The following is a 26148-nucleotide window of genomic DNA, read 5'->3' as shown; positions in this document are numbered from 1 at the left end:
GCATTATCTCCCGAAAGGGCAGCAGGGTGCTCGGGTGAGATGCAGATGTCAACATGCAATGCCAATGCCTTCCTGCCTTCCACGCCACCTGCGTGGAGGGCCAGCACCACCAATGGCATCTCTTTGATTTCATAGCCTGCCACATCCAGGAAAAAATCCTGACAAGGTGTGGGCAGGACGTGTTGGACCTGTGGGTGTTGACGAGAGGGGACTGAAGGCTGTTTTGTTCATGCGGATTATTTTTTTTTTCTATGCTAATCTCCGTTCTCTCGCTGGTTGCAGGTGTATGAGGAAGCCTATCACGCCCTCCACAAAGAGCTGCCTGAGGTCTCTACCTCTGTCTTCACAGAAATACTAACGTGGATTGGCCAGAAGGTCTCAGCAGCTGAGGACACCAGCCATACTTAAGAGCAATTGGTTTTGCAGCTCTTACTGGGGTTTTCTGGGAATTGATGCTTTTCTTAATAGCAGTCTCTCTGAAAAAGATCTAATGTGGAGGGACTCTTGGGATATTTTATCGTGCACAGCGTAAGGGAGGGTGGGGGGAGAGGCACAGGGAGGGGCATTATTTGCTGATGTAAATGGCCATTGCCCTGATCTGGGGAAGGATTGATAGCTGAGGGAGCAGCTGTCAAAGCTTTCCAGGTCGGGTGATTTTACTGAAATGCCCCTCACCCACCAAACTTCCCCTATCACTTCCCCTTCTCTGCTTTTGCTGGGGTGACAGGGGTGTATTTATACTGCAATAATTTTTGGTATGTTAAAAAAGTCAGTATCTTCCACTTCATGGTTTTGATTCCAGGTGCGTATAGTCCCTTCCCTGACCCCACCATCCAGTACCTTAAAAGCCCTGGTCCTTGAGAGGAGTAACAAAAGTGCTGGGTAACAAGGAGAGGCTAAGGATGGAGCTGGCAGCTCCCTGAAGGTGAAAGGCTGGTTTTCAAGATTAGACCTCTTCGGATACTGCCTTTATAAGCAGGCCAGGCCAGGGGAGAGCATAAAGAGAGCCTCCCCACCGCCCTGCACATCCTCTGTGAGTTTGCACTCGGGGAAAACGTGTTGAACAGCTCTTTAATTTTCATCATCAGAGCAGGATCCCAGAGGAGAGAGGAGGAATGTGGAATCAAACCCACTTCGCACATTCAAAACCATGCTTTTCCCAATGCCAAACCCCATCTCCTCTGCAAAATTAACTATTCTGTAAATATTCCTAGGGGCTGCTTTTTTTCCTTCCTTTTTTTTTTCCTTTTTTTTTTCTTTTCAAATTAATCACTTGCGCTACTGAAACTGAAAAAGCAAAGTCAAAGTTATAAAAGAATATAGTAATATAATATATGATGTATATAGAGGTGGCTGGGAGCTGGGGAAGAGATGGGAAGAGAGTATAAGGAAGGGGTTAATTGTTCCTTCTCTTGGCAAGGAATAATGTTGTCCTACCGCAATCCAGTCCTCTCACCATAACTTTACAGTCATAATCTGTTGTTTTCCTTCATCAGTTGGAAAATGTCCTGAAAATAATGCTAGAGAGAAGCGCAGAGCATCTGGTGGGTGGGGATTAGCAGTGGGTGTCCTCATGGTCCACCGGTTTAGCAGGAGACCCACAGCATGAACAGAGATCCCATCCAAGCTCGTCCCAGTCTCCTCCTAATCAGCACAGCCACCTCTGGGGCAGATCACTGAGCAGAGGGGCTGAGCTCTCCCCTTTAGGCAACGTGGGGAGCTGAAGGCAGAGTTTGGGTGCAATCATCCATCCAACATCTACCTTGCTGCACTGGGGGTATCCAGGGGTACTGCTGTACAAGCTGCCATGGAGGAGCTTATGGACTGGTCCAGTGGTGCAGACAAGCCAAATCCTAGAGTTGCTCGGGTCTCTGGTAGGAGTAGGGCTAAAGGAAAGACTTAGGACCCAGTTATGGAGTGGAGGCATTGTATTGATACAGCAAAAGCAGCGCAGTGATCACAGTGTGGCTGTGCGGGTCAGTTTGTCCAGGGTGATAGTCCTAATTATGAATACACTTCTTGGCACTAGCCAAAGGGAGGGGTTTAACCTGCCCCTCTCCCACCAATTTTGCAAGAAGAAGATGCCTGCAAATGTTGCACTATGAGAGAGTGGGGCATCTCCCCCCGTGAGAAGCCAGCCCCCTTGTTGCCTTCCCTGGCAGTGGTAGGAACCATCACTACGTCTTGTGCCGCTGCCCCTAGGGCTGGATCCCGCCTGTGACAGTTGCGGGGGGTCACCCAGCTCTCCTCCCCTTGAAGCCACTTCTGGCAAGATTCAGGAAAGGGACCTTTGTGCAATAACAGTCAGAATCAGGGCTCGGTCCCATTTGGTCCCAGCAGCGTGGATGGAGGAAGGATGTGTGGATGCAGGTTACGTCTGTGTAGTGGCCATAAAGGGCCCAAGTCAGGAAAGCTCTTTTGTACACGTTGATCCAGGCACTTTCATATTGTATTTTCTTGCCTCTAAAGAGAGGGATGAGCTGTAGTTCTCCCAGCAACACTAGCTTTTGATTCATTATTCCAGTGCAATCAGCTGTTCCCACAAACCCCTGCTAAACCTCTGCTGGCACTTGCTTTGGGAAGGAGGCGATGCACAGGTCGCCTGCTTCATATCTTCCAGCAGCCTGGTTTGTTCCAGCTTCTTTTCCCTGAGCGAGATCCCTCCTTGTCAGGTGCTGCTGGGGAAAGACAGCAAGAAGAGAAACACTACAGCGGTGATAAACCTCACCTGCTTCTTCAGCTGGAAGGGGAATCAAGTAGGCGTGACCCAGTGGTGACAGACGTTGCGGGGGTAGTAGCAAGATCATGATTTAAGGATGGGATTTTTGAAAGCACTTTTCCCGAGGAAGTCAAGAGGAGCAAATCAATGCCCACATTCTTTACATCCCTTCCTAAACTGACAAGCACTTTGTGGAGGGGAGGGAAGTGACCTTCCAGCAGGAAGGTCAGAGCCCGGCTGCTCCCTCCAACCCGGCTTCAGGCAGAGGAAGGTCCGTGGTCAGTGCCTTTGATAAAATGTGTCCTTTCACCCAAAAAACATCTGCAGCTCAGCAGAAATAAAAGGAAACCAATGACATTGATGTGGGGAAGGCTTGTCCCTCTGTCTAGCTAAGCATGTGGCCTGGGGAAGCTCTGTTTGAAAATCAGGTTAACAAACAGAAAGTTGAAAGAACAACAACAAAAAAGCCAAATAAGCCCCGAGCCCTGGCACAGCAGGGGTTACTGCCACCCTCGGTCAGTTTTCTGAAGAATTATCTTCTGAGGAAATTAACAGAAAGAAACCTACCCAAAAAGAGCCCCGAGGGCTCAGCAGCCTGCCTGGCATCACACACCTCCAGGCGATGGCTGCGGAGCGGGAGCTGCCCATGTGCTCCCGGAGCCAGGGCCGAATCCGCCCGGCTGAGCCGAGATGCCGATTTGCACCAGCTGTAGCTTGGCCAGCGCATCCCAGCTCCGGCTGCTGCGGCTGATCCCTTCCCCTGCCCGTAAGCTGCTTTATATTGACCCAGTTAGGTTTCACCGTGCCCCAGAGGAGTTCTTCCTTCGCTGACCAGATTAGTAATGAGCAGAGCTGCCGCCAAGGGAAATGTAATTAAACTCTATTTTCAAATGGCAGGTACCATTTGCAGGGAGCACAGCCGGCCTTATGAATGTTGCTGTGCGGAGCCGACCAGAGACCGGTCTGCCTTTGAGACTAAGGTGGCACTCGTGACTGAGCAATAGCAACGTGTAACTACTGTAGATACCACCACCTGTAGCACTGAGAGACCGTTCCCCACTGCATAACCCATCGCATTTTCTATTTAGCCTGTTCTTTTTATACCACTCACCTTAGCACACTGCCAGCACAAACCCGTTGAGAACACACTTTTCCAAGTAATTTCTGAGCTCGTCTCTCTTGTTCTGTTGTGTTCCAGTTCAATAAAATACATTTATATATATATACATATATAAAAACATATATACATACACATGTATTTTCAGTGGGAAAAACCATATACAAGTTTAGGATTCTTAAAGGAATACAATGTATATTGCAACTAATAATAAAGTTATGTTTTCTGAACAGAGCGTGTTTGAGAGCGTCTTTGGTGACTGCCATCCCTCTGGAGGGTGAGAAGGGAAAGGCAGAGAGGTATTAAATTGCCATTCAGCCTATGGAGGGGGATGCTGCAGCCCCTGGGCGCTGCCAAATGGCCAGCGTGGCCGGCACCTGCTCCCCAGCCACTGCGGACTGGGGCTGTGGGGACAGCCACATCTCACAGAGGCCTGAGGTTCCCTTTCTGCCTCAAGGACAGCTTTTTGAAGAGCCCTGAAACCCACGGCCTCGTGCCACTATCTGCTATAGCCCAGAGCAGCACAATAATAAATTAGCTCGGGGCACTGCAGGTGTAAGATGCCTTGACATCCAACCGTGACCTAACAGGGCTGGCTGGGTAACCCCAAGGAAAACTAGCTCTACTCTCTACTCTCCTCAGAGTCAAAGCTTGCTTTTTTTTTTTTTTTTTTTAATTGTAGCAGAGGTACTACCTTTAAAAAAAGTAAAATCCCCTGGCCCAAGTGCTTCCCCCACCCCAGATGAAACAGCAGTCTGGAGCTGGTGGAGGAGCCTGGAGTAACAGGCAAGCTCAGCCTGCGTCGAGACCTGGTTCCCATGCATTTACAAGCCCGTTAAAATATCATCTTGGTCCTGAACCATACCCAATTCAAACACCAAGCATCTGCACCCTGACCAGGAGCAGCAGCCACTTAAATCCTACCTTTTGCCCCCAGCTGTGACTATGGAGAGGGCTGGGGAGTGGGGTTTGCTGCTCTCAGCTCCCAGGTAGTGTCCTGGTGCTGTAGGAGCCCCAGGTCCATCCAAACCTGGGGTTGGAGCTCTCAGGGTGTCCCGTGCTGCAGAAATGTCCCTCCTACCTGGAGAGTGGTGATGGGACACAGCCCAGACACAGGGTCCCCTCCTGCCTCCCTCCCTGCGCAGGCTTCAGGACAAGCTGCTGCGTTTGCGAGGGCTCCCCAGCCGCTCACTCGCACCCCAAAACGGGTGACAACTGCCACTGCCGCAGCAGGGGACAGAGGGGACAGCACATCCACGTGCCCACCTTCTGGCTGGACTCATTAACAGCGCCAGACCCAACCCACAACCTCGGGCAACTTGTTTCATCCTCCCCCTCATGCCTCAACCCGCTGAATCAAGAGAATAATACTCCCTTTCTGTGGCCCTGCGCAGGCTGTACGTCTGATCACACCCCGGCTCGCCGGCTCAGAAGCTCTGGCTGTTGACTTTGATGCACGTCGGCACAGAGAGAGGCACCGGGGCTTTCTGCCAAGCCAGCAGGCACACTGTGGCAGTAAAAAACATCAGTAGTAACAAGACCTGCTTTAATACTGCACTTTTACCTGGTATTTCAGTGGCTCATTAAGCTCCTTGCAGATGTGAGGGCTGACAGAGGGTGCATGCCGTGGTGCCGTCAGTTTTCCTGGTGTCACCACCCGGTGCTCGCCGAGCTGTCACGGCTGTGGGTAGCCTTTCTGGTTTTGCCATGTGCTTCTAGTCTGGTCCTGCGAGTCTGCGGGAAGCCTGAAGCTTTTTGCCTATTTCTTTCCCACCAGCCTGTGCTCAGTCTGGTGTTATCTTGGGGGTTGGTGCAAAGTGGGGATCAACAGCAGGAGCCAGAGCAGTGCCATGGTAGGTGGGGGGGTGAACCCCCAAAGAAGTCCTCTCTGGCTGCGCCGACAAGGCTGGTGGGGACGGGCAGCCTGCCCTGCCGTCAGGGCATGGGGTGAGAGGTGCTACACTTGGTCACATCGCTGCAGGGACCGTGCTTCCGTCAGACCTCCTGGACCACACAGCCCATCACGCAGGCCAGGCTCTGGCACCAGAGAAGAGCCAAATACTGCAGCTTCAATGAGTGGTGGAGAATTCTAATTCAGAAAATCTCCCAGCGTATAAACCATCAGTGCTTTGGTTGCATTTTCTGCTGGCAAATGGTTAAGCGTGGGATTTATAGGCCATTGGAGGAGGAGGGAGAAGTGGGGGTGCAATTCACTCCAGAGCTACTGGTGGGGGCGAGCGGGGACTGGCACCTCTCTGGCTGCTGCCACTGTCCCTGCCCGGCCTCAGAGAGATCTCCAACACAGGGAAAGGCGATGGAGCCGACAGGGCCACGCAGGTGTCACCACACCATTAGAGACCACCACCACCAACACCATGCGCCGTGCCGGCAGCCTGACTCTCTGCCACCACTCCTCCTGCTCACTCCAGGCTCTCAAAAGTGGGGGTTTTTGAGCAGTTGTTTGCTTTTCTCCCCTCCTATGAGCACAAGAAGTCCCTTTTGCACACAGAAACAGGGCAATGCTCTCCCAACTTACCAGTCTGGGATGCTCTCTTTCTCCATCTGACGTGGAAGCTGCTGATGTGGAGCTACCACTCACCTTCCTGCAGTTCTCCTAACATCTGCCTTATTAAACAAAACAGCCACGTCCATGAGCAAACAGTGCAGAGCCCACATCTCCCAACAGGAGCAAGCCAAACAACTGGCCTTCCTGTAGCCACTGCTCCTCGGGAAGGAGGGAGATGGGATTAATTTCCCTTCCCTCCGGAGGAAGCTTTTCAGAATCTGGAAACACTCCAGGAATTCAGATGAAAACAATTCCTAAGAGATCAATTAAGAGTTTGGATGGATCGCATGATATGCGCTGATGTCTAAACAGAGGAAACTTGGCAATGAAATCTGCTTGGCCTGGGCGGGGGAGCAGAGGGGAGGGCAAGATGTCCAGCATGGAAAACACTTGTCTTCTAAGAAAACAGGCAGAGATGAGAACAGCAGAAGCAAAGCAACAGCAGCTCGGGTGCAAAGGACAAGGGGTACCTTCCCTGTGCCAGTTTAGGAAGGGTCCATGATGAAAGGCAAGCAAGACCCTGCCAGAGCACAGTAAACCCTGCCATGAGCTGAAGCCCCAGAAAAAGCAGGGCTTTCCAGCCCTCCCAAGGCCAACAGCCTTCATATCACAGTTGTGCCTTCACTTAGATGAAAAGACACGTGATGGCAACATCAGCAAAGCTCTCCCAAGGCCAAGAGAGTGAGCTTGGAGCAGGGGATAGCCACATGCAAGAAATAAACAACTCTGGTCCCCCATCCAGAGAGAAAAAATAGTCAGTTCTTCCCCCACGCCGGACCGCGGGGTCAGCTTCGTGCTGCAGTGCCAGCAACGAGCCGCCTGCCCACAGCACAGGGCAGCCCTTGTCTTACCCGTATCAAAAGCCCCGCCGGCGCTGAGCTTCCAGGGCTCACCCCGTGCACTTTTAACACCAAGCCCTCCCTCTCTCCCCGTGCCCAGCGTGTGCACATCCCTCGCTGCGGCTGCTCTGCACCAAAACCCAGCCCGGGGCCACTCGCGTGACTGGCAAGCCCTGAATGCCCAGCAAAGGCTGAACTTTGCACGCGAGACTGATCTGCCCCGTTAGCGCAGCCGGCACCGCGAGTGCTGCAGTCGGCAGAGCGAGAGGAGCACTTTCCCCTCGTGTGCTTTTGGACCTGGAAGACTTTTCTTTAATTGCACGCATGATTGGAAAAGGTCAGATAAAAATCAGGAAACAAGAAAGACCACCTCACCCAGCCCCGGGAAGGGAAGGAGCCATCACCCCAGGAGCAGCACAGCCAGAGCCAGCGCCTTGGGTGGCTTTGAAGATACCATGCCCGACAGGCACTCAGATTGGAGAAGCAACACGGCCGAAAAGGCTTCCCGGACAATTCATCTGAAGCATTTTCAGCCTCTCAATGAGAGCCTTTGGGAAAGGGGGAGAGATTGAACTTGCCGCCAACAAACTTGTTTTAAAACTCCTGGATAGAAGTTCAGTTTTAGATCCAGGGAGGAGGGGGGTGGAAGGAGTTCTAGAGAGCAGATTGCTGGCTCCCGTTATGGAAGCAAACTTAATAAAATTCATAGAAATATTGGTGGTTCTGCTGTGCTGTGCCAAGAATGTGTTAGAATAAAACCTTCTGAGCAGAAGGGAGAGATATAATGTCATCTTAGCCTTGATATGAAAGATCAGCCTTCATCTCGTAAGGCATATCTCAAGGAGCAGTAACTAACGCATTTACTTGCCTTCCCTCCAGAGCAGGTCTCTGCACAGCCTTGCTCACACGGTTCATCACTGTCGCAGCCTTGTACGAATGGTACTGGCATGACCTTGGCTTATAAAAAAGTGATATGATAAAAAGAATAAAGAGGGAGACATTTTTTCTTACTGGGGTTTTAATGCCATCCCAGTGCAACACAAATCAGCTCAGTGTTCTCCATGGGAAAGCTACATCAAGTTATTTTGGATTTCTTTAATGAGACCAACCCCACTGCACCCTGAGCCCATGAACCGACACATCTGGCCACACCAAGCACTCCCTCCACCTCCCTCTTTCCTAAGACACCGTGCCAAAGCAATGGCCTCATGTTCTGCTATACCAGCAAACAGAGCAGGGTACAAAGCAGACCCCGCAGCAGAGAGCTGCGGTCAGCAGGGAGCAGATCTCACTTTCCAATCCTGCTCCCTTTCCCCTCGAGCTTGCTCTGACGGCAACAGGAGGAGGGAGAGGAAAGCTCTCACTCATTTCTCAGAGCTTATTTTGGGAATCGAGCAGCCAGACCCTCGGGACCAGAACTAGCTCTTTGCCTGGGTACTGCTCCTCTTCCAAGGCTTTCTTTAGTCTCCTGAAATGCCCTTCAAACCTTGCCCTGAACTTGCAGGCTTACAAAGTTAACCACAACTAGGAAAAATGAAAGGCATGTGTACGCTTGCCCCCTTCCCCAGATGCTGTCTGCGTGTACCTTGAAGCTTGTGGCTTGGCTTGTGGCCTTAATGATCTGCACGTCCATAGCTGCACCCAAATGTGGCTGCTGTCCCCTAATTAACAGGCTGCCTCTCTGCAGTCCTTGCCTTGGTTATTGCCAATAACCCACCCCCCATTTTCCAACCTAAAGCCCTAGAAACCATTTGTAACCCTAGAAAAGGACTTCTCTGCCCTTTTCCCTCCGCGCTTCTTTGAGGCAGGCAGCAACCCTGGTGGAGCCAGCACCTTCATTCAAAACAGGCCCAGGCTCTGATAAAGGGCTTGCCAGCGTGGACTCTCTTACCTTAATAAATTTGTTGTGTCAAATCTGTTTTAGCTTAGAAGGTAAAACAAAAACCTGCTCTGCCAGCAAACCCACCCCCTGCGTGCAGAGAAGGGAGCCAAGCCTTCCTTTCCCATCGCCAGCCCCAGCCAGGTCCGTTCATCCCTGGGAACGGAGCACAGACAGACACAATCCAGCTCCCAGGCTGTGAGGGGCTTTGCCAGGCTGCCCACAGCAAGAGACAGAAACTCAGCGTCACCCTGAGCAGACGAGTCTGTCAACGCACGCCGGCTGCGAGCTGATACGTGGGAAGGTGCCATCTCCACAGTCTGACCATGACTGTACCAACAGGAACAGCTCGAGCCTCTTAAAGAGGCTCATCTTCTACTCCGGCTCTCAGCACAGTGATACTCCTTGTAAGTGCTGTTTGTTGAGTCCCAAAAGCCCGATTAGCACTTGAACTTTACCAAAGCCCAGTCCTTCCCTTCAACAGTGTTAGTCATTCAGATGCTATTAGTATCCCCCCCCCCCCCCCCCGAAAATTGCACGTTCCTACACAGAGCCACAGGGACAGTCTTGGATCCTCATTCCCCGAATGCCAGTCACGCTCTGAAGTCAACAGGGGCTGCACACAGGCAGCTCAGTTATTGCCACCAAAACTACTGCAGCCACCCAGACAAACAAGACGGCAGAAGAGAAAATAAGTGTCTGTGTCCTCAGAGAGGAGGAGGAAGAATGCCCAGGCACTTCAGCAGACTCGAGGTTTTGGAGAAAACAACACTCTTCAGAGGGTGCACCGAACAAGTCAGAATAGTTAAAGCACAGAGGCTGAGACACCTCCATCCTTGGGTTAATGGACAGTGAGCAATGACAGAGGCACAGGGTGACAAGAAGAGAGGGAGGGACAACTTACTGGGGGCTGCCCAGAGCAACTTTCCAAGAGGCATCACCCTCCACCACCACTGACCAAGCCCACGCCACAGGGCTGCTAACGAAACCGAATAACCCTGGGAGGAAGGAGCCAGTAAAAAAACAAGCCGGTGCTTTACACCCATGTTGTGGCAGGAGTGTACGAGCGGGTCACCAAGGGGGGAGAGCAGAGTCACGCTCCTCACTGCCTGGAAGCCAGGAGGTGCAGAGCCAGCCCTCGGCCCGGGTGCAGGAAAACAAGCTGAAGGAGCCCACCGAATCCTTTCGGAAAGAAAGCCACACTGATGTTGTCAGCTGGTAACAAAGAGGCCACAGCAGTAACAGATATAGTGAAATATACTATTTTATTGCTGCACACATGCTTACACGTTTCTTCTTAAATATATTGTTGCTCTGATAGATTTTACAATCTTCTTAATTCAACAAGTGGATAGTAGTAAATAAAAAGGACAGAGGCAACAGAACACAAATAGGACACTGGCAACAGAAGAAAAATCAAGGGGTTTTTATTTTATGATAAAATCATTTGCAGCAAGAATAAAGCGAATTCAAATCTAAGTTTTGTCCTGGCTCATCTTAATGAGAGAGTTTCCCTGCATGCTGGCCATCTGCTTATGCATGCTTTTTGATAGCCCTATTTTGCCAAAAGGGATGGGGGGGCGGTTAAAGGACCCCGAGTAATTGGACAATCTGACAGGGCTCACAGATGCGACCACTAAGTGCACGCAGACAGATGAGGCGTTTGCTCGGCAGCCTGTGTGGAACTGCGCTACTGGGGAGGCAGATCAAAAGGCCACACTGACCTTTCCTCCCACGTGTACAGCCGCAGCCGCACTTGTTCCACGCTTAAGGACACAGGAATGGAATTATCCAGGAGCAGCCATATGGAAAACGCTCCCCAGCACCGCTGCCCCTCCTCTGCCTTCCTCCTGCCTTGCCCACTCCCAGTGTCCATTCTGCTTTAGCAGCTAAGGCATCTGCAGAGAAAAGCATTAGCACATTCCTCGGTAATCCCGTTCCTGCATCTCGCTCAGCACAAGCAGAAGGCAAAGGCCACGTTCTGTTCTCTGGTGGCTCCATGCATGCCTTGTGCAGGGCTGTCACAGCCACTGCTGTGGAAAGCTGACTACTAAGATGTCAGATGCGGAATTTTGCAGGAGGAGCAGAGGGGATAAGATAAACTAAACATCCTGCTTTTATGTTCAGTATCATCTTCAGCCATATAGGGAAGAGAAATGCAGGGGAACTGAACCAGCTGGGTTAAGCTGTCTGTTGTCTCTGTAGCAGGCTTTCATGAACCTGACACTCCACTGAGCAAGAAAACAGGCAGTTCTGCTTTCACCCTTCTTTCTCCAAAATATATGGGACTTCATATTAAAGTCTTCTCAATAGCTCTTCTCCTCCTCAAGTCCACTGAGATGCCTTTATGAGTTCAAGTTGTGCTGGGCTCTTTGGTGGTCCTGCCAAAGCCACACCAAGCTTAGAGATGGACACGGAGGTACATTCCACAAATCACACAACAAACACACAGCTCCTCTCCATGTCACCACCTCAAACAGAAGCACACTCCTGCTCCTCCCTGCCTCCATACAGCAACACATCCCTGCAGGGACGCATCCTCTTCCCTCACCCTAATACAGCTGCAGAAAACAAACTACCAAGAACTCCTTGCACTTCCTCACAAGCATCTCGAAACAGAAGAATTGAAGCCTTCCCTGCTTGAATAACCCTGCAGCCACCATCCCCTGCCCCAAAGAGACTTGTTCTGCAAAAGGAACCAGTTAAACACAGATGACAAAGTGCACAAGCATCTGATGTCCAGTTAAGTCAATGCATCCACCAGCTCTGTCCCCAGCTTCTGTTAAGTGCAACTCAATCCTGGTGTGATTTTGCCGAAGTCCAGCTTCTCTTGAGGACAGCGGCCAAATCCCAGTGCCCCCTCCTTGCTGCACCCAAACCCAGTCTGCCCAGTGCAAGTGGTGCCCAAAGCCTGCCCACGTACAGGCAAACAACGCATGCCAGAAATGGACAGATATTCGGAGCAGGGGCAGTGAGGCTGCAGTTCACACAGGGTGTGGGAGCATCAGTTTCTTACCTGGTGAGATTAGCAAAGAGAAACCCATCATCCCAGTACATCCACTCCTGTAGCAAGTCCCTGCTAAACACTGGATCTCCAAATCCTTTCCTTATCCACGTGAAGCACCACTACAATTACAGAAAACACCACCTTGAAGCTGGAGGGGATCCGTGCCCAGTTCTCACCTCAAACACTAAAAGCACACCTGACAGGGATTATTTCAAGCTCTTGCCTTACAAAGTGACCAAAATGATGATACGGGTTAGCAATGGCAGCCACTGCCTGTGCAAGATTCCCTCTGTGCTTCACACAATGCCTCTTCTCCCTCCCAACTCTCAGCACGGCAAAGTATGCCTGGCCTTTGCCTTGGAGACCCAAGTCTCTCAGAACATGCCATTCTGTTTGACCAGGCAAGCTTTACGCAGGGGTATCGCCCACTGATTGGTGCCAAGGAGAAAGAACATTATTACCCTCATTACGAGTCTAGGGAGATGACACGAGATAACGAGACCTACTGCAGAACACAGATTCAAAAACATTCATTAGTACAAACAGTGAATTTCCTGGAGAACAATGAAGCTACAAGGCTCAAGGCTGAGCAAAGCCAGAAGGTCGACGAGTGGGACAGCTGCCCTGCAAGAGACCCAAAAGGCCCCTTTTCCTTTTAAAAACGATTTCCGGTGACCCCTCTTCCCTGACCCACCAGCAAGTCAGTTTTGCTCTACCACAATGGACCAAAATAAAAGGAAAAGTGCTATTTCCAAGAAGAAGGAGTTTCCTTTCCCCGTTAGGAAGAAAAGGGATGTTCTCCCTTTTTTATGTATTGAAAGCTACTGCTTTCTAAGAACGGAAGGACTCTGGTCTCTACTGTATTCCCAAAGATGTTTGTTCAGAAAGCAAAGCTTTTAAATTCTGAGCATTTCAAAGCAACGAAAAGCTAGGGAAGACCTGGAAATCACTTTGGTTTTTTCATCTAAGAACTAGAACAGCAGGTGAAGACAGTGCCTTCCACATAGACAAGTACCCTTGTGTCCCCATTAGGGAAACACTGCCCACCTTTGCCAATCTTACAATGCTGACAATGAAAGAAAGGCCACCTCCCTTCTACTATATTTATTTGGAGAATTTAATCCAGTTTTCTTCCTCTGATGGTGCCAATTCAACAAATATCCTGCCATGAACAAGTTTCAGAAGTGTGTTGTTGGGCAGGAGAACAGGATGGGTCCTAACATCAGGCAGTACCAAGCCCCCAGAGCAGCCCCCCCTACCACTCCCAATAGCTGTCAGTCTCCTGTCCACATTGTATTGTACAAAGGAGCAGCTACTGATTTGGGTTGAGCTTTGGGAGCTACTTCTGAAAGGAGAAACAAAAAAAACCAAAATAAAACCAAACACAAACCAGACACGCAAATGTCCAGACATAAATAAATTAAAAGGAAATCATGCCTGAAAGTGGATGGGAAGGAGGACTAAAAAGGGGAAGAGAGACATTCAGAGACTCGGATGTTCTTGTGCTCCGAGCCAACCCAGCGAGGGCTACGCCAGCTGTGTGTGACAGGCAGGGTTTGCACACATCAGCACTCAAGCCCTATACTGGCCAGGAGGTTTTCCAGAGCTTCAAGTTTCTGGTTGGCTTCCTCGATGGCACTGTAAGTCTGCACGTTGCTGGTGATGTGGAAGCGGATGTCATCAACCAGAGGAATGGAGTCGGTCTCCTGCCGTTCCTCCACAGCCTCTGCATTCTCCTTCACAGCAGCCACAAACTCCTCCAACTCCACCAGCTGGACAGGGTTGACAAAAGAAGACAAGAAGACAGGTAAAGGGATGCAAAGGGTTGGGATAGTGGGCTCAGCCACTGTTGAGGGAACACCCAGAAGAAAAGGGAATGCTAAGGGCACATGGGGACCTGTTCTTCCTATGTCTCCTATAGACACCACTTGGAGATGCCTCCTAACATTCATCCTAAGGAAGCAGTAATACTCCAACAATAAATGGTCACAACCATAAGCAATCTGCACCAGAGCACTGTAATACCCACTAACCATCCATAGTTCTGGTATTGGAGCACATGAATATACACAATATACTCTCCAGAAAGGCTTCCCAGCAGGAACCAGGAGACACTGCCAGACACTTTTGGGAAATGTCTTGCAACAGGCAAGACAAGCGGGTGCCTGTGCCCAGTTCAGAACCAGAAGCCACAGATGACACCATGACTCTCAGCCCTACCACCAAGAGCCGACCAGCAGATCACAGCGAGGCAGCTGCTCCGTTCTGCGCCCAACCTGACGGAATCAGGTCACTCATGAATGATTTTGCATCAAGTTCCCCAGGAACATGCGGTGTGCTGAAGGGAGAGAGGCAGCTTCCGTCTGTCTCCGCTACCAAACTGTGCCTGGGCACAGCAGGTTGCTAAGCCCTGCTCTGTGCTACACATACTGCCAAAATCTCTCTCTTGCCATCATCAGTGCAACTCCACAAAGATGCTGGCAGCTGCTGATGTTTGAACAGCTGGGGTGGCTCCATTTCTGCCAACACCCTTAGGAAGGCACATTGCCAATGCTGGGTTCGAGGACTCCCACTCAGGCTAGCGAAGGGGAATGCAAAGCCCTACCTTGCCTGGTTTCTACTTGGCATATTCGTTCAGCTTTCAAACCAAATTCCCTTTTCAGAAGCCAGAGTCTTAGCGCATACGGATGTGTTTATCATCCCCAAGCTACACACTGAACAGAATAACAGCCCCAGAATCATTTCCTTCGCTATTTTCACATGCCAAAAAGAATTTCACACCTTTCAAGCTGCAGGTGAAAATATTACGTTCCCACGTGAACTGTACAAGTCATTTATAAAGATCTGTCTCAGGATAAGAAGACTCCATAGATTCTAGTCTATCCTTCCATATGGCAACTTATTCCATGAGTCCTGATTATAGTCAAGCTATAATCACTCAGGATTACACTTAAATGGAGCCCCATAAAGAAAACTTCAGTGCTAGATTCATTACTTCTGGCTGTTCAGCAGCCAAATTTCCCCTGTGGAAGTCCCTACTGTTAGATTTGTCATCCTGGAGGAGATTAGCAATCACATTGATTACTCTTTTCTATAGCATTATGCCAGGAAGAACTCCCTCCAGCAAACACAAAAATATTTCCTGCACAGAGCTCCACTGTGCACTCCATTGGGTTCTCCAGGCTGCAGCTGGTGTATTCAGGCAACACCATTGTTGCTTTGCACCACAGTGGCTGAAAACTTGGTGAAAGTCACCTGCTCACGGCACTTGAACTTTTTGGGCAGGTTTTTCACCCCACAGTCCACAGGGATGAGCCACACAGCCACCAGTACCTGGCTTTCTGCAGCGACATCAGGTTCTGCCACACTCCTCATCCTCTGTCCTAACTCACTTTGTGCTTTGCTACTTGACTGCTGCTCATTTTCAGGAAGCACATTTAACCATAGGGGGGCAACCATTTATTACAGACTAAAGGACAACCATTAAATCTGTTGTATCTATGGTTCACTGTGCAGTTAGATTTGTGGGCAGCGGGGGGTGTTTCCACTACCTTCTCGATGATCTTTGCCATGTACTCCGTGCACTGGTCCTCCAGCCGGGTCAGCTGGAACAGCTTTGCGATCCTCCAGATGCTGACAATGTTGTCCTCATCGAGGATCTGAGCCAAGGTCCTGCCGCAAAGGCGCTTGAGCCCAGGCAGCAGGTACATGTCTGCCACACACAGCACGTCATAGGCGTTTTCCGGGGACAGCTGGCAATGGAAAGAGGAGAATTACCGTCCAGTCCTACCCACTTCACTTGTCTCTGGCAAACTGCCCTCTTCTCTTATGTTTTAGAAGAGATTCCCTAAAGCGCTGTCTGGCCCATTACCTGACAAGCGTTAGCAGTACTATGGAGAGACAGGAGCTCAAGCTTTAGAGCTATGTCTTCCACCCAGCTACCGCAGAAGAGTTTAAAATGCTGCAGAGGCAGCTTGTTCAGCACAAGGCAAGAAGTTCGCCATGCTGCAGCTAACCCCTCTAGCTAAGCACAAAGCAATGCTGAGACACTGAAAGCTGGCTGCTAAGAAATGTTCAGTGTGGCAGTGGAAGGAGGGAGCTTTTAACGAAAGTACTGGAAGCCCTTCAAAGAGACAAATGGCAGAACAGAGCACCTTGTCCCCACTAGGACTCTTCTTCCCATTTTATACTGCTGGACTTGCATTTTGTGAAAAATGTGCAAAATTCTCTTAAGTTTCCTCCTCAAACTGGCTCTGTGAACTCAGCCAGCACAACCTCCCTGGCACAGGGATACAGCCAAGGACAGAAAACTGCACCCTAAATAAACTATAGGTGAGGTTCGACTAGGTAAGGAACAAACTCTGCATATCAAACATTACTGGAGCTTTATCAGGTACTCAAACTTAACAGAATTCATGCACCAGATGGTCAAGCTTACACTGTTATGAACGGCCTTTAACATTTTCAGGCTCTTGAGCTAGAAAATCACCCTCCCATTTCCCTCTTGGGTACTTTTGATCCTCACAAGTGATCTGAGGATACAAAATGCTGTAGATAATGTTGGAGACACCACCTCCAGCTTCACTCAAGTCTCTTCTCCTTGGCTGGGCAAATCCTATTTTAGTAAGCCATCTGCGTCAGTAACCTGGAACTAGAGCCTCTCTCTGCACACTTCTGTTCCTGCTAATGTGAAGTGCAAAGAGCACAGTTACCCACATCCATTTTAACAGCGAATCTGCAGGATGCAGCATACCCTGGCTGTGAAGGAGGCGAGATCACTTGCATCTAGAGACCAAGCCACCATTCCTCAATCTAGACCAGTGTAACTCTGGTGCAGCGTGGTCCAGTACCCTGATAACTGCTCAGCAGCAAAACCAGTGCTGTCCACATCACACATGTGGTTTCTCACTCTGACAACTGCAAAAGGCTGATTATCTCTTCCCCTACAGCTGCCCACACCGGCATCTGGAGAGACTACTCACAGCAAATGTCTCAGCTGTATAACACCCTACAACAGCTGTGCAGAAGGATGCGAGATGTATTAGAGGCACACCATGAACGCTATAGTGCCACAGTGGTGTAACAAAGCTCTTGGGGTTATTAATCAAGCGCTGCTTTGTCCTTTCATAAGCTCCAAGAACTTCACGAGTTGGAGGCATCTGAGTCAATACTATTGATGGCAGCAGCTTCCAAAGGCTTGATCAAGGATAAACCTGGAAAATGTTCCTCCAAAAGCTCCCCTTGAGCACACAAAAAAACCCTGGTCAGCAACTCCTCTGTCTGGAACCCTTTCTGTCCTCTGCACACACTCTTCTAGTGTGCACTAGTGCAAGCACTGTCACTATTACATGGCAGAGAGACATAAACCTTATGGAAAAAAAGAAGTGGAATTGGGGATGCTGACACTTGACTGGAGAAACCCAGGGCAGGGAGAACACTCCACGTAAGTGTGAAACTTGAGCTATATTCCTATATTTCCTGACCATTTTTCCTAGCAGTTTTTCGTAACAGATGAACTCTCTGCAGAAGCTCTTATCTTGGCTGCTCAGTTTGAAATCCAAGCTAGTTTGGATTTCCAAGCTAGAAAACATATGAGCAAGACCCTTTCAACTCCTACACACTGTCCTCCTGCTCCAAGTCCTGACAGGGCAGCTGAGGCACCCCTGGGAAAGGGATGGCTGCTTGGAGGGCCGGCAGACCGGAGAGGTGCAAGAGAACAGGGTCACGTTGCAATGCAGTCACAAGGTCAGGTGGGTCTTCACAACCCCAACACGCTTCTTTCCTTCTCTGCCTGCCCTTTCAGTGCACGTCTGAGGGAAGAGTGCAGGCAAGTGAAGCATCTGCTCTCCGGCATACCAGTGGCAATCCTGCCCTTGCTGCCATTTCTCCTACCGCACATTCCCTGCTGCTACCCGGAGGTGAATGGATCAGCAGAAACAAGGTCACAGCTGCGTGCACTCTCTGTATGTGGCACCGAACCCAGAGCACAAATACTGCTTGGGAGAAGTGACGCTGGCAGGTGCGGCAGCGTCTCTGATCACTGCCCTAACGCCAGAATGTGTTCTGGCACCCCGTAGCTAGACCCGCTGAAAGCATTTGCACAAAACCAAAGCAGGAATCTGCTTGAACGCCAAGATTTGCTGCACCTTCCACTGGGCTGAAAACTAGGTGGGTTCGGGCCATTTTGTTCCTGCTTGCAATACTGAGCATAACAAGGCGTTGGCCTCTCAGTGGAACCTTTTCCCATCCCAGCAATAAATAACAGTGGAAATAATGGCTTGCTACAAATGGAAAAGCGGGTTATGATGCCAAGAGTAAATAAGCCAAATCTCTCAACCTTTCCACATCTCCAAATGTGTTCAATCTGCCATCTACTGGCAGCTGCTCACCTTATCCTTCCACGGAGCCCAAGAGGGAAATCTGCAACACCCTGCATTTATCACGCCAACATACAACGTGCAACCTAATTTCCGAATTTTTGTTATGGGATGAAAGACGAGGGATTTTCTTCCCGAATGTCATGCATATAAACTAGATCCCTGTCTGGCTAACAGCAAGTCCCAGTACGTGTGCTCCTGAGACAGAAGTGATGTAGCAGAGTAGGGCAGCGGGATTTAAGAAACCACACACACCCCTGCCTCCAGATGTTGTAAGAAAACACTGCTGTGAACACCTCCCGAATTAACCAGCACAGGAGGAAAGGCTCCATGGCTAGCCTCACCTCTGTATCATCACTGTAGATGTAGTAGAGGACTCGGATGAAGATGTCTTCTGAGATGTTGTGGAGAGTCACCACAGGGATGCTGGGCTGTGTCTGCAGCTCCTCACTCTCACTGAAATGGTCTTCAAGAAGGGCTTTGAAATAATCACTGCGACCACAGAAAAATGCCTGGAGAAGGAAGAAAGACCGAAACACTAGCATCTTTCTTACTGCACCAAAGCAAACAGCACCACCAACCCGCTGTCAGAGCAGCTTAAAGACATTTCGGAAGTTCAGACTCTGAAAGTCTGATTCTCCCTATATTCTGAGTCTGCATCTCCAACAATTTTTCCATACCGTATGTCTATTCATGCCTACCCTCAGAGCCAAAAAAACAATTCGTAAACTTAAGAGAATGAAAAGTAGCATGGTATAAGGACAGGAATTTGAGTTGAGGTTGGATCTCAAAATCCATTCTTATTGCTGTTTACTTGCAGCTCAAACATTCCCCTCTCCAGACACTGAACTCACAAGCCAGCAGTAGGATATTTTGCAGCTGTGAACGCTGAGCTGAATCCATAAATCTATCTCCTCACCTCTGCAAGAAAGGCAGGGTTTGCTGTTTTGTTATATGCTTTAAATATAGTTTCCAGCTGCAAGATGACTTTTGGTTTTCCAGATGGTGAGGAAATGCTGCTTCTACAGAGTGTATCCAGCACTGGATGAGTCGGGGAGACAGGTGGAGTAGACTCATGGCAAAAAGGAAGGAGAATGAAGTAACAGCACAAGCACATACCTTATGACACAAAAAGTTGTAATGGGCCACCCGGAAACACACGTCGGGACAACTGTTAAAGTTGTCGGTGCTGTCAAATGGCAACTCCCCAAAACCAACCTAAGGAGAGAAACCAGAAAACCCTACCTTTAATATTTGTGCATTAAACACACTCAGAGTCCCAAGCTTGGAATTCTTGGTCTTCCCAGAAGCAACCATCCATCTGTCCCCTCAACACAGCACAGAGTACCAGAGATGCTCTGAACACAGATTTCGATGTGAGGAACTGAAGTCCTTGCACTCCTGATAGAGATATTCCTGGTACAAGTTACAGCTGCCTCCCTTCTCCATGGAAACTCCCTGAGCCTCCATACACCTCTGGAAAACTTTTCCGTGCCACCTAACAAGGCAGATAACAAAGCGGAGGTGAAGTTTACTTCTTGTAGTGGGTATCATAAGCACACTAGAGGTTAGGACTAGCCCTTTACTGTGTAGATGTACAGCTGGATGTAGTAATGTGTAGATTACATAGATGTACACACCAGTTTGAAGTGGTTTGGCGACAATTACTGCCTCACTTGAATAATCCAACATTTCTAAAGCACATTTTAAATTTCTCATTTGATGTGCAGCCAAAGATAGTGCTGTTGGAATATTAATACTCTAGTGAATTATTTTAACACCATCACACCTCCTCCCAGTCCCCCATGCCAACAAAGACAGCGCACACACACACACAAATCTGTTTGCCTTATTTTAAAGTAACATTTCCAAATATTTTCACTTTCACCTAATCCTATATACAGGGTAACTCAATTATTAAAAAAAAGTTTATGTTCACACCATGTAACCAAGACAATTAATCTTTGGAAACAAAAGTTTCCTCTGGTTCTTGCTTTCTAAACACTTGCCCCCGAGGTGCCTGTGCTGAGGAGTTTATTACCGCTGTTTCTCATCCAAGAAAGTTACATCCCAAGTTTGCACCGGGGAAAACCATGAAGATCAGTCTCCCAGTCACAGAATACCTAAGCACCATTTCCAACATGCCTGCCTCCTTCCTAACTGAAAGCAACCAACTTGCAGCTTTACTGAGGAGGCAGATGACTCCTCCCTCCCAAACTGAACAAAGACACAACTGGCAGCACAATGGGCTGGTGCTCTCAGCCAAGCTCCCTTCCCATGCAGTGGGGTTTCTCTCACAAAGCAGGTTCTAGGATGTGGCAAGGCACCAAGCTGGCAAAAGCTCAAGCCACCACTGAACATGGCAACTGGGCCCCATTTGCCAGGCTCTTTGTCTGTCCGCAGCAACATTTGGCAGCTTCTGGTTCCTGTTCACAGGAGAATAAGGCCGGTGACATTCACATTGTGCGCGTGGCTGTCACAGTAACGCTGCCTCTCCGCGGCATCTCTCCCCTGGGAGTCCTTCCCCATCTGGGAATTCTCCCAGAAGAGATGCAGTAATTCAAGGAACACCCAACCTGATCTATTACCTGCTTTTCATACATCTGTAACACAAAGGACACCTCCAGCACTGAAGATGAGATCGGATAGTCCCAGTTGTAGATTCCCTGGGCTGCTATCTTGCTGTTATCTGTCTCTCATGTTACAAGGCAATGAACAAACTGGTCTGGGATCTGCAGCCACACTCTCTGTGGCACCTCATTACAACTGCTAGCAGTCACGATCCAACTGCCCACTCTGTTTGCCTTGCTGCTACCCCCACTCTACGCACACAGCTTCCATGTCCTCTCCTGGAAGTTCTGACATGACTTTCAAGGCACTTTGCAGGCACATTACAGGTAAAACAAACCTAGGAATGGGCTTTGATAAGATGCCACTCTTTGTAGCACAAGCATTTTAATTGAGACATAAACTCCACATCTCCTATGTGCATCCCTTCTTCGCTTCCCTTTCATTGTCCAAAGGTAAATCTTTAAAAGGAATCCATCCCTCTGGAATGGACATGGGAGTTTTATTTGTCTCACTGTTTGTCTCCTGAATTACAAACTCCTCCAGGCTCAATTTCCTGCTTTTAGCCTTGCCTGATGCCCGCTCCGGTGCTCAGGTTTACAAGGTCATTTCCAATTCCTACTACAAAAGCAGGTTCATGTCTTTGTCTCTCCTATTCAGCATGAAGTGCATTTGCAGAATTTTCCCTTTTAAGTCTCTACTACTTCTACTCTCCTCCCTCGTCACGCTTGAGGAATTTCATGTCCCTTTCAGGATCTCCCTGCAAAAACCAGGCTTATTCTTCCCGCCCTTCCCAATTCAAGCAATCTCTTGAGCATCCTGCCCTGTCCAGGCAAAGCACAGCTGCCAAAGTTAAGTATGTTGTCCAGGAAGCACAGAACAGTCTCACCTACAAGATGCAAACACATTCACAGTAACTCATTCACCATCCAGAAATATTCTCAACTCCTCTATAGCGTAAGACTGCTTTCAACATTCACAGGATCTTCCAGCCATCACATGTGGAGGACCAAGTCTTTGCTGCTACAAATTTGCTATTAGTGCTTAAATAGAAATGTTGCTGGAGGCAAACACATACAAAACAAATCAGTGGCAGCAATTTGTACCTTGGCCAGATTACCTCAGCAAGAAAATTGTAAATAAATTACACAAAAAAACCACAAAATACAGGGGTGAGTGATCCAAGAGAAGATTACCAGCACATAACCAGATGCAAGTGGATTGGATAAAAAATAAAATAAAATAAAATTGGAAGCATGTTGTAAATAGTTCAGTTAATCTGCCTGTGCCAAATGTGCAAAGCAAAGCACAGGAATAACTGCCATGGACAACCACACTACACAGGTGTGGAGACAGACACGATGGAACCCATCTACTTGTTTCCAACTGTTCTTGCTACACGTTACAAGATTTAGCTTTACCCCAAAAGTGACAAATGGTGACTTTTTTTTGCAGCCACACTAAATGTCAACACAGAAGGAGAGAACAGTATTTAATGGCAAACTCTGATCCTTTTAAGTCTGATTTAATTTTGGTTTGGAAAATAAGATTTCAGTTAAAAGGGAGTGAAAAACTGTGCCTACAGTCTCATATACCAGAAGCCCTGGAGTCTCTAACTCAGAGGTCACCTGGCAGACAGAAGATGAAGCTCTGGGCAGACAGACAGTGGAAAGCCACATGGTTTTTGACAGCTGCCTGGCTTTTGATGGTATTTTACTTAAATCTGTCACTGCTAAATTGCAACAAACTGAAGAAGCAGCTGTTGTGGTCAGAACAATCCTGGTTGTTATTAGTTTAAGACAAAATAGAGACAACAACCACACCTCTAAAAACAAACACTGAAAGAGAAAAGGCTTTCAAGTATAAACAGGAATGAGAAACAAGATATCAACATTATAAACATGTTAAAGAGTACAAAGAATAGATAGGTCTTACTCTAAAAACTAACAATGGACTGTGATTGGATATCAAATATTGGTTTAGTCATATAGTATATTACTGAACTATGAAATTGGGATGCATAGTTTTCTGCATCATTCAAAGACATTACATGCAAATTATTTATAAAAAACAGAAAGTTGTTTACATCCCAATTTCATGTAATAAGGCATTACATGACATGCAGCAGCTCAGAACGTCTCTTGCCAAATTCTGATCGTTACCTGAAATGCCATCAAGAAATGCTGGCTTTTATCCAGAAGCTGAATATCTATTTTATTCTGGATAGGCTGGAAAAAATGTACGTTTTTCTCAAGAACACAGATGTTTGCACATGACTATTCAGTTGTCCCTGACATTTTAGGCTACATAGTTTGTATACTATTCCCTGTACGGCATAAACCGTGTAAGAATGAGGATGTGTGAATCCTCTGTCCTAGAACAAAGTTCCCTAATTTGCAAAATTGAAAAATTTGCAAACATTAGAATGAGACATAAATGGCAACAGCATGAAGAACTTTGTCCATATAGTCTTTGTAAGTTAACAAAAAAAAAAAAAAAAAAAAAAAAAGAGAGAGAAAAGCAGGAATCTTTTAGAATGTATTAGGCTTAAACAAAGCACCCACACTTGTGCATCCATACAAATTCTCCAGTGAACAGGCGTGCACCCTCTTCACTGTTACAGCCATAACAAGTCTAATGCTGCTGTAACTGCCTTCGTTCTGGTCTATGGACATAGCAAGAAAACCATTGCTCACAGAGGCATTCATAGCGCTGTCAGATGGTTTTATTATTCCAAGTTTCATATTTTCCTTCCAGCTCCTATTCTGCAGGAAAGAATTAAAAGGGAAGTGTTTCTAATCTTTGAGAAGAAAAGCTTAAACTGACAGGAAGACATCAAGGTCTGGGAACAAGCAATCAAACAGAAAGTATTCTTTTTATTTGTGAAGTAACTTAAAATTTACGTGAATTACACTGTTTTGAAGTCCATGATCCTTTTTCTTTTAATTTTTCGGGAGGTAAATCCGAGGCCTACTTATAGCATTACGTCCCTTTAAAGCCTGCAAATCTACAAAAAAAGCATACTGAAAGCCACAAATAAAGACATAGGTATTTAGGGGAGGCAAGTTATGTAGCAAAGATTTCTGCATTGGTAGATGGAAACTTGATGGAGAAAAACTCCCTCTATAAAGTGCTCAGTACTCAGAGAAATAGGTGCTAAACACCAGCACAAAACATGCTGGCTTATTACAGGTAAGAAACCTTACCCAGCAGGTCAGTCACACTCTATGCACACACACAAGCTCTCTGTGCCAGGGGACAAAAAGAAAAAAAGACAATAAACTTTGCTACATCGCTCAGTCATACAATCTCTGGGTACAGCAGCCACCAAAAATGAGTTCATGTTATTAAATTCAGTGCTTGGTATGAGAGAGAAAAGGAAAAAAAAAAAAAAAAGGACAGACATAAGAGCAAAGTGAATCTGCTGATATCATAGAAAATAACAGATGCAGGGAGAATGAAGACCATGAATATTTATCCTGTTCTTCTGCAACGAGGAGAGAAGATTCACATATCTGAGCCTAACTAATAATATTGATGGTATTTTAACACAGTGATCATCCACCTGTGGTCTGTGGACTATTTTTAAGGGTCAACAAGACGTAGTTATGAAAAGCAAATCTATTGCCGGTCAAGTTAAATTTGCTTCAGAGTGACTCACATTTCTGCTGGAAATATTTTCAGGGTTTGAAAGCACCTCTCCACCACAGGGTGTCAGTTCCTAGCAAGCAAGCCCAGCAAGCCATCTTCCACCTGTATGTCCCTTCGGTTACCAATGCCTGCTGATAAAGCACTTCTGATACTCAAGAAGGATGGCAGAGAGAAGGAAAAAGAGCTGGGGGCCAATTCTTGTCCCATTATAGTCAATAGGGAAATCCCCACCAACCGCATGGCAAGGGTTTTGTTTACCAAGATCCCCACTGGGGGAAAAATCCAAGGAAAAGAACCAGCACTGATACCCTCATTAAACAATTTTACCGCATTTCCAAGCAATAAAAGGCTTTCAGCATTTGGAGCACCAGCAAACAAGCAAGCACTAAACTCAAACGGGAGATAATGCGACTGAACACATGTGGAACACGTATCACAGCCCCACAGAGACCAGAAGTAGTATAAATGCTCCCTACCCGCAGTTCGGCTGGCAGGGCGCAGTCTGCTAGAAGAGCCAGATCTTCCTGCAGCTGGCAGTTACCTGTGGGCTCAATCGTCAGCACTTTCACACAGGTCCCTGGCTTGGAAGAGACTGGAAGAAGCAAAAAACAAAAGAGCAGAGATGCCTAAGTTCCTCTACAAACATTCTCTCCTATTTAGAGAAAAGAAAGACACTCCAGGAAACACCAGTATTATTGCTGTTTAGCTTTTTACTGCAAAACCCATGTGATTCCTGTATGTAAACATGCATACAGCACCCCTCAGTACAACTGGTGAGCAGGGATGGAAGGGGATGCACTTATTGTTGTCTCTCCTCAAACTTCCATTTAATTCCTTGTGCTGGAATATCAACTGTGACAAACACAAAGCTGCCACAGCATATTTCAAGGGTTGCTCTCTGCAACCCTTATCATCAATTATAGTTGAAGACCCTTGATCAGGCTGCCTCTGATCCCTATAGGAGCCACTCATACAATGCCTTGCCCAGCCGACCACCCCTACCACTGACAGCGTCACCTGAGGTGAAGCCTACGCCAAGGAGTATTTAGGTAAAACAAAACTGCTTCCATGCCTCTCTGCTCGGCCACATGCTCTCCCATTTCAGCTGTGTCATCCTAACTTCACTCCAGGGAACAAAGGGATTTATTCTTGTTTAGGTAATAAGTTCTGTACACCCGAGTCTGTTCTCTATTCTATTCGTAGATCCCCAAAGCACAAAGACCCCCAAAAGACCTGGACTCCTGATCGTGCCTGTGTTGTTTGCAAACATTCAATAAGCATTGCTATCACCACCAAAAAAAATTAAATAAACCATACAGAAATAGCAACTTCATTTGCCTTTTTCAGACCTAGTATGTCTTCCTGCCTTACCCTACCAGCCTACAGAATTAAACAGCCTGATAAAGAAGCAGCAAAATACATGAT

At 47.9% G+C, this 26148-nt stretch overlaps 2 protein-coding genes across 5 annotated transcripts in view; one reads left to right on the top strand and one right to left on the bottom strand.

Moving 5' to 3' along the window:
- MGLL (monoglyceride lipase) overlaps positions 1-4063 on the top strand; it is a 70969-nt gene extending 66906 nt beyond the window's left edge. For all 4 annotated transcript variants that reach the window (XM_074152898.1, XM_074152899.1, XM_074152900.1 and 1 more), the window contains one exon: positions 283-4063. In XM_074152898.1, the coding sequence (XP_074008999.1) occupies positions 283-408 (126 nt within the window). In that variant the 3' untranslated portion in view covers positions 409-4063. The remainder of the gene's footprint in view (positions 1-282) is intronic.
- Positions 4064-10367: 6304 nt separating this feature from the next.
- The window catches only part of ABTB1 (ankyrin repeat and BTB domain containing 1), a 28929-nt gene continuing 13148 nt past the window's right edge, over positions 10368-26148 (bottom strand). The window contains exons 8-12 of the mRNA XM_074152896.1: positions 25200-25315; positions 19624-19722; positions 18849-19016; positions 15679-15879; positions 10368-13899 (exon numbers count right to left, since the gene is read on the bottom strand). Of these exons, the coding sequence (XP_074008997.1) occupies positions 13693-13899; positions 15679-15879; positions 18849-19016; positions 19624-19722; positions 25200-25315 (791 nt within the window). The 3' untranslated portion in view covers positions 10368-13692. The remainder of the gene's footprint in view (positions 13900-15678; positions 15880-18848; positions 19017-19623; positions 19723-25199; positions 25316-26148) is intronic.

The sequence above is a fragment of the Numenius arquata genome, chromosome 8 (assembly GCF_964106895.1).
Source record: "Numenius arquata chromosome 8, bNumArq3.hap1.1, whole genome shotgun sequence".
Lineage (NCBI taxonomy): Eukaryota > Metazoa > Chordata > Aves > Charadriiformes > Scolopacidae > Numenius > Numenius arquata.
Note: the sequence above shows the minus strand (reverse complement) of the source record. Positions and strands in the feature narration are given on the sequence as shown.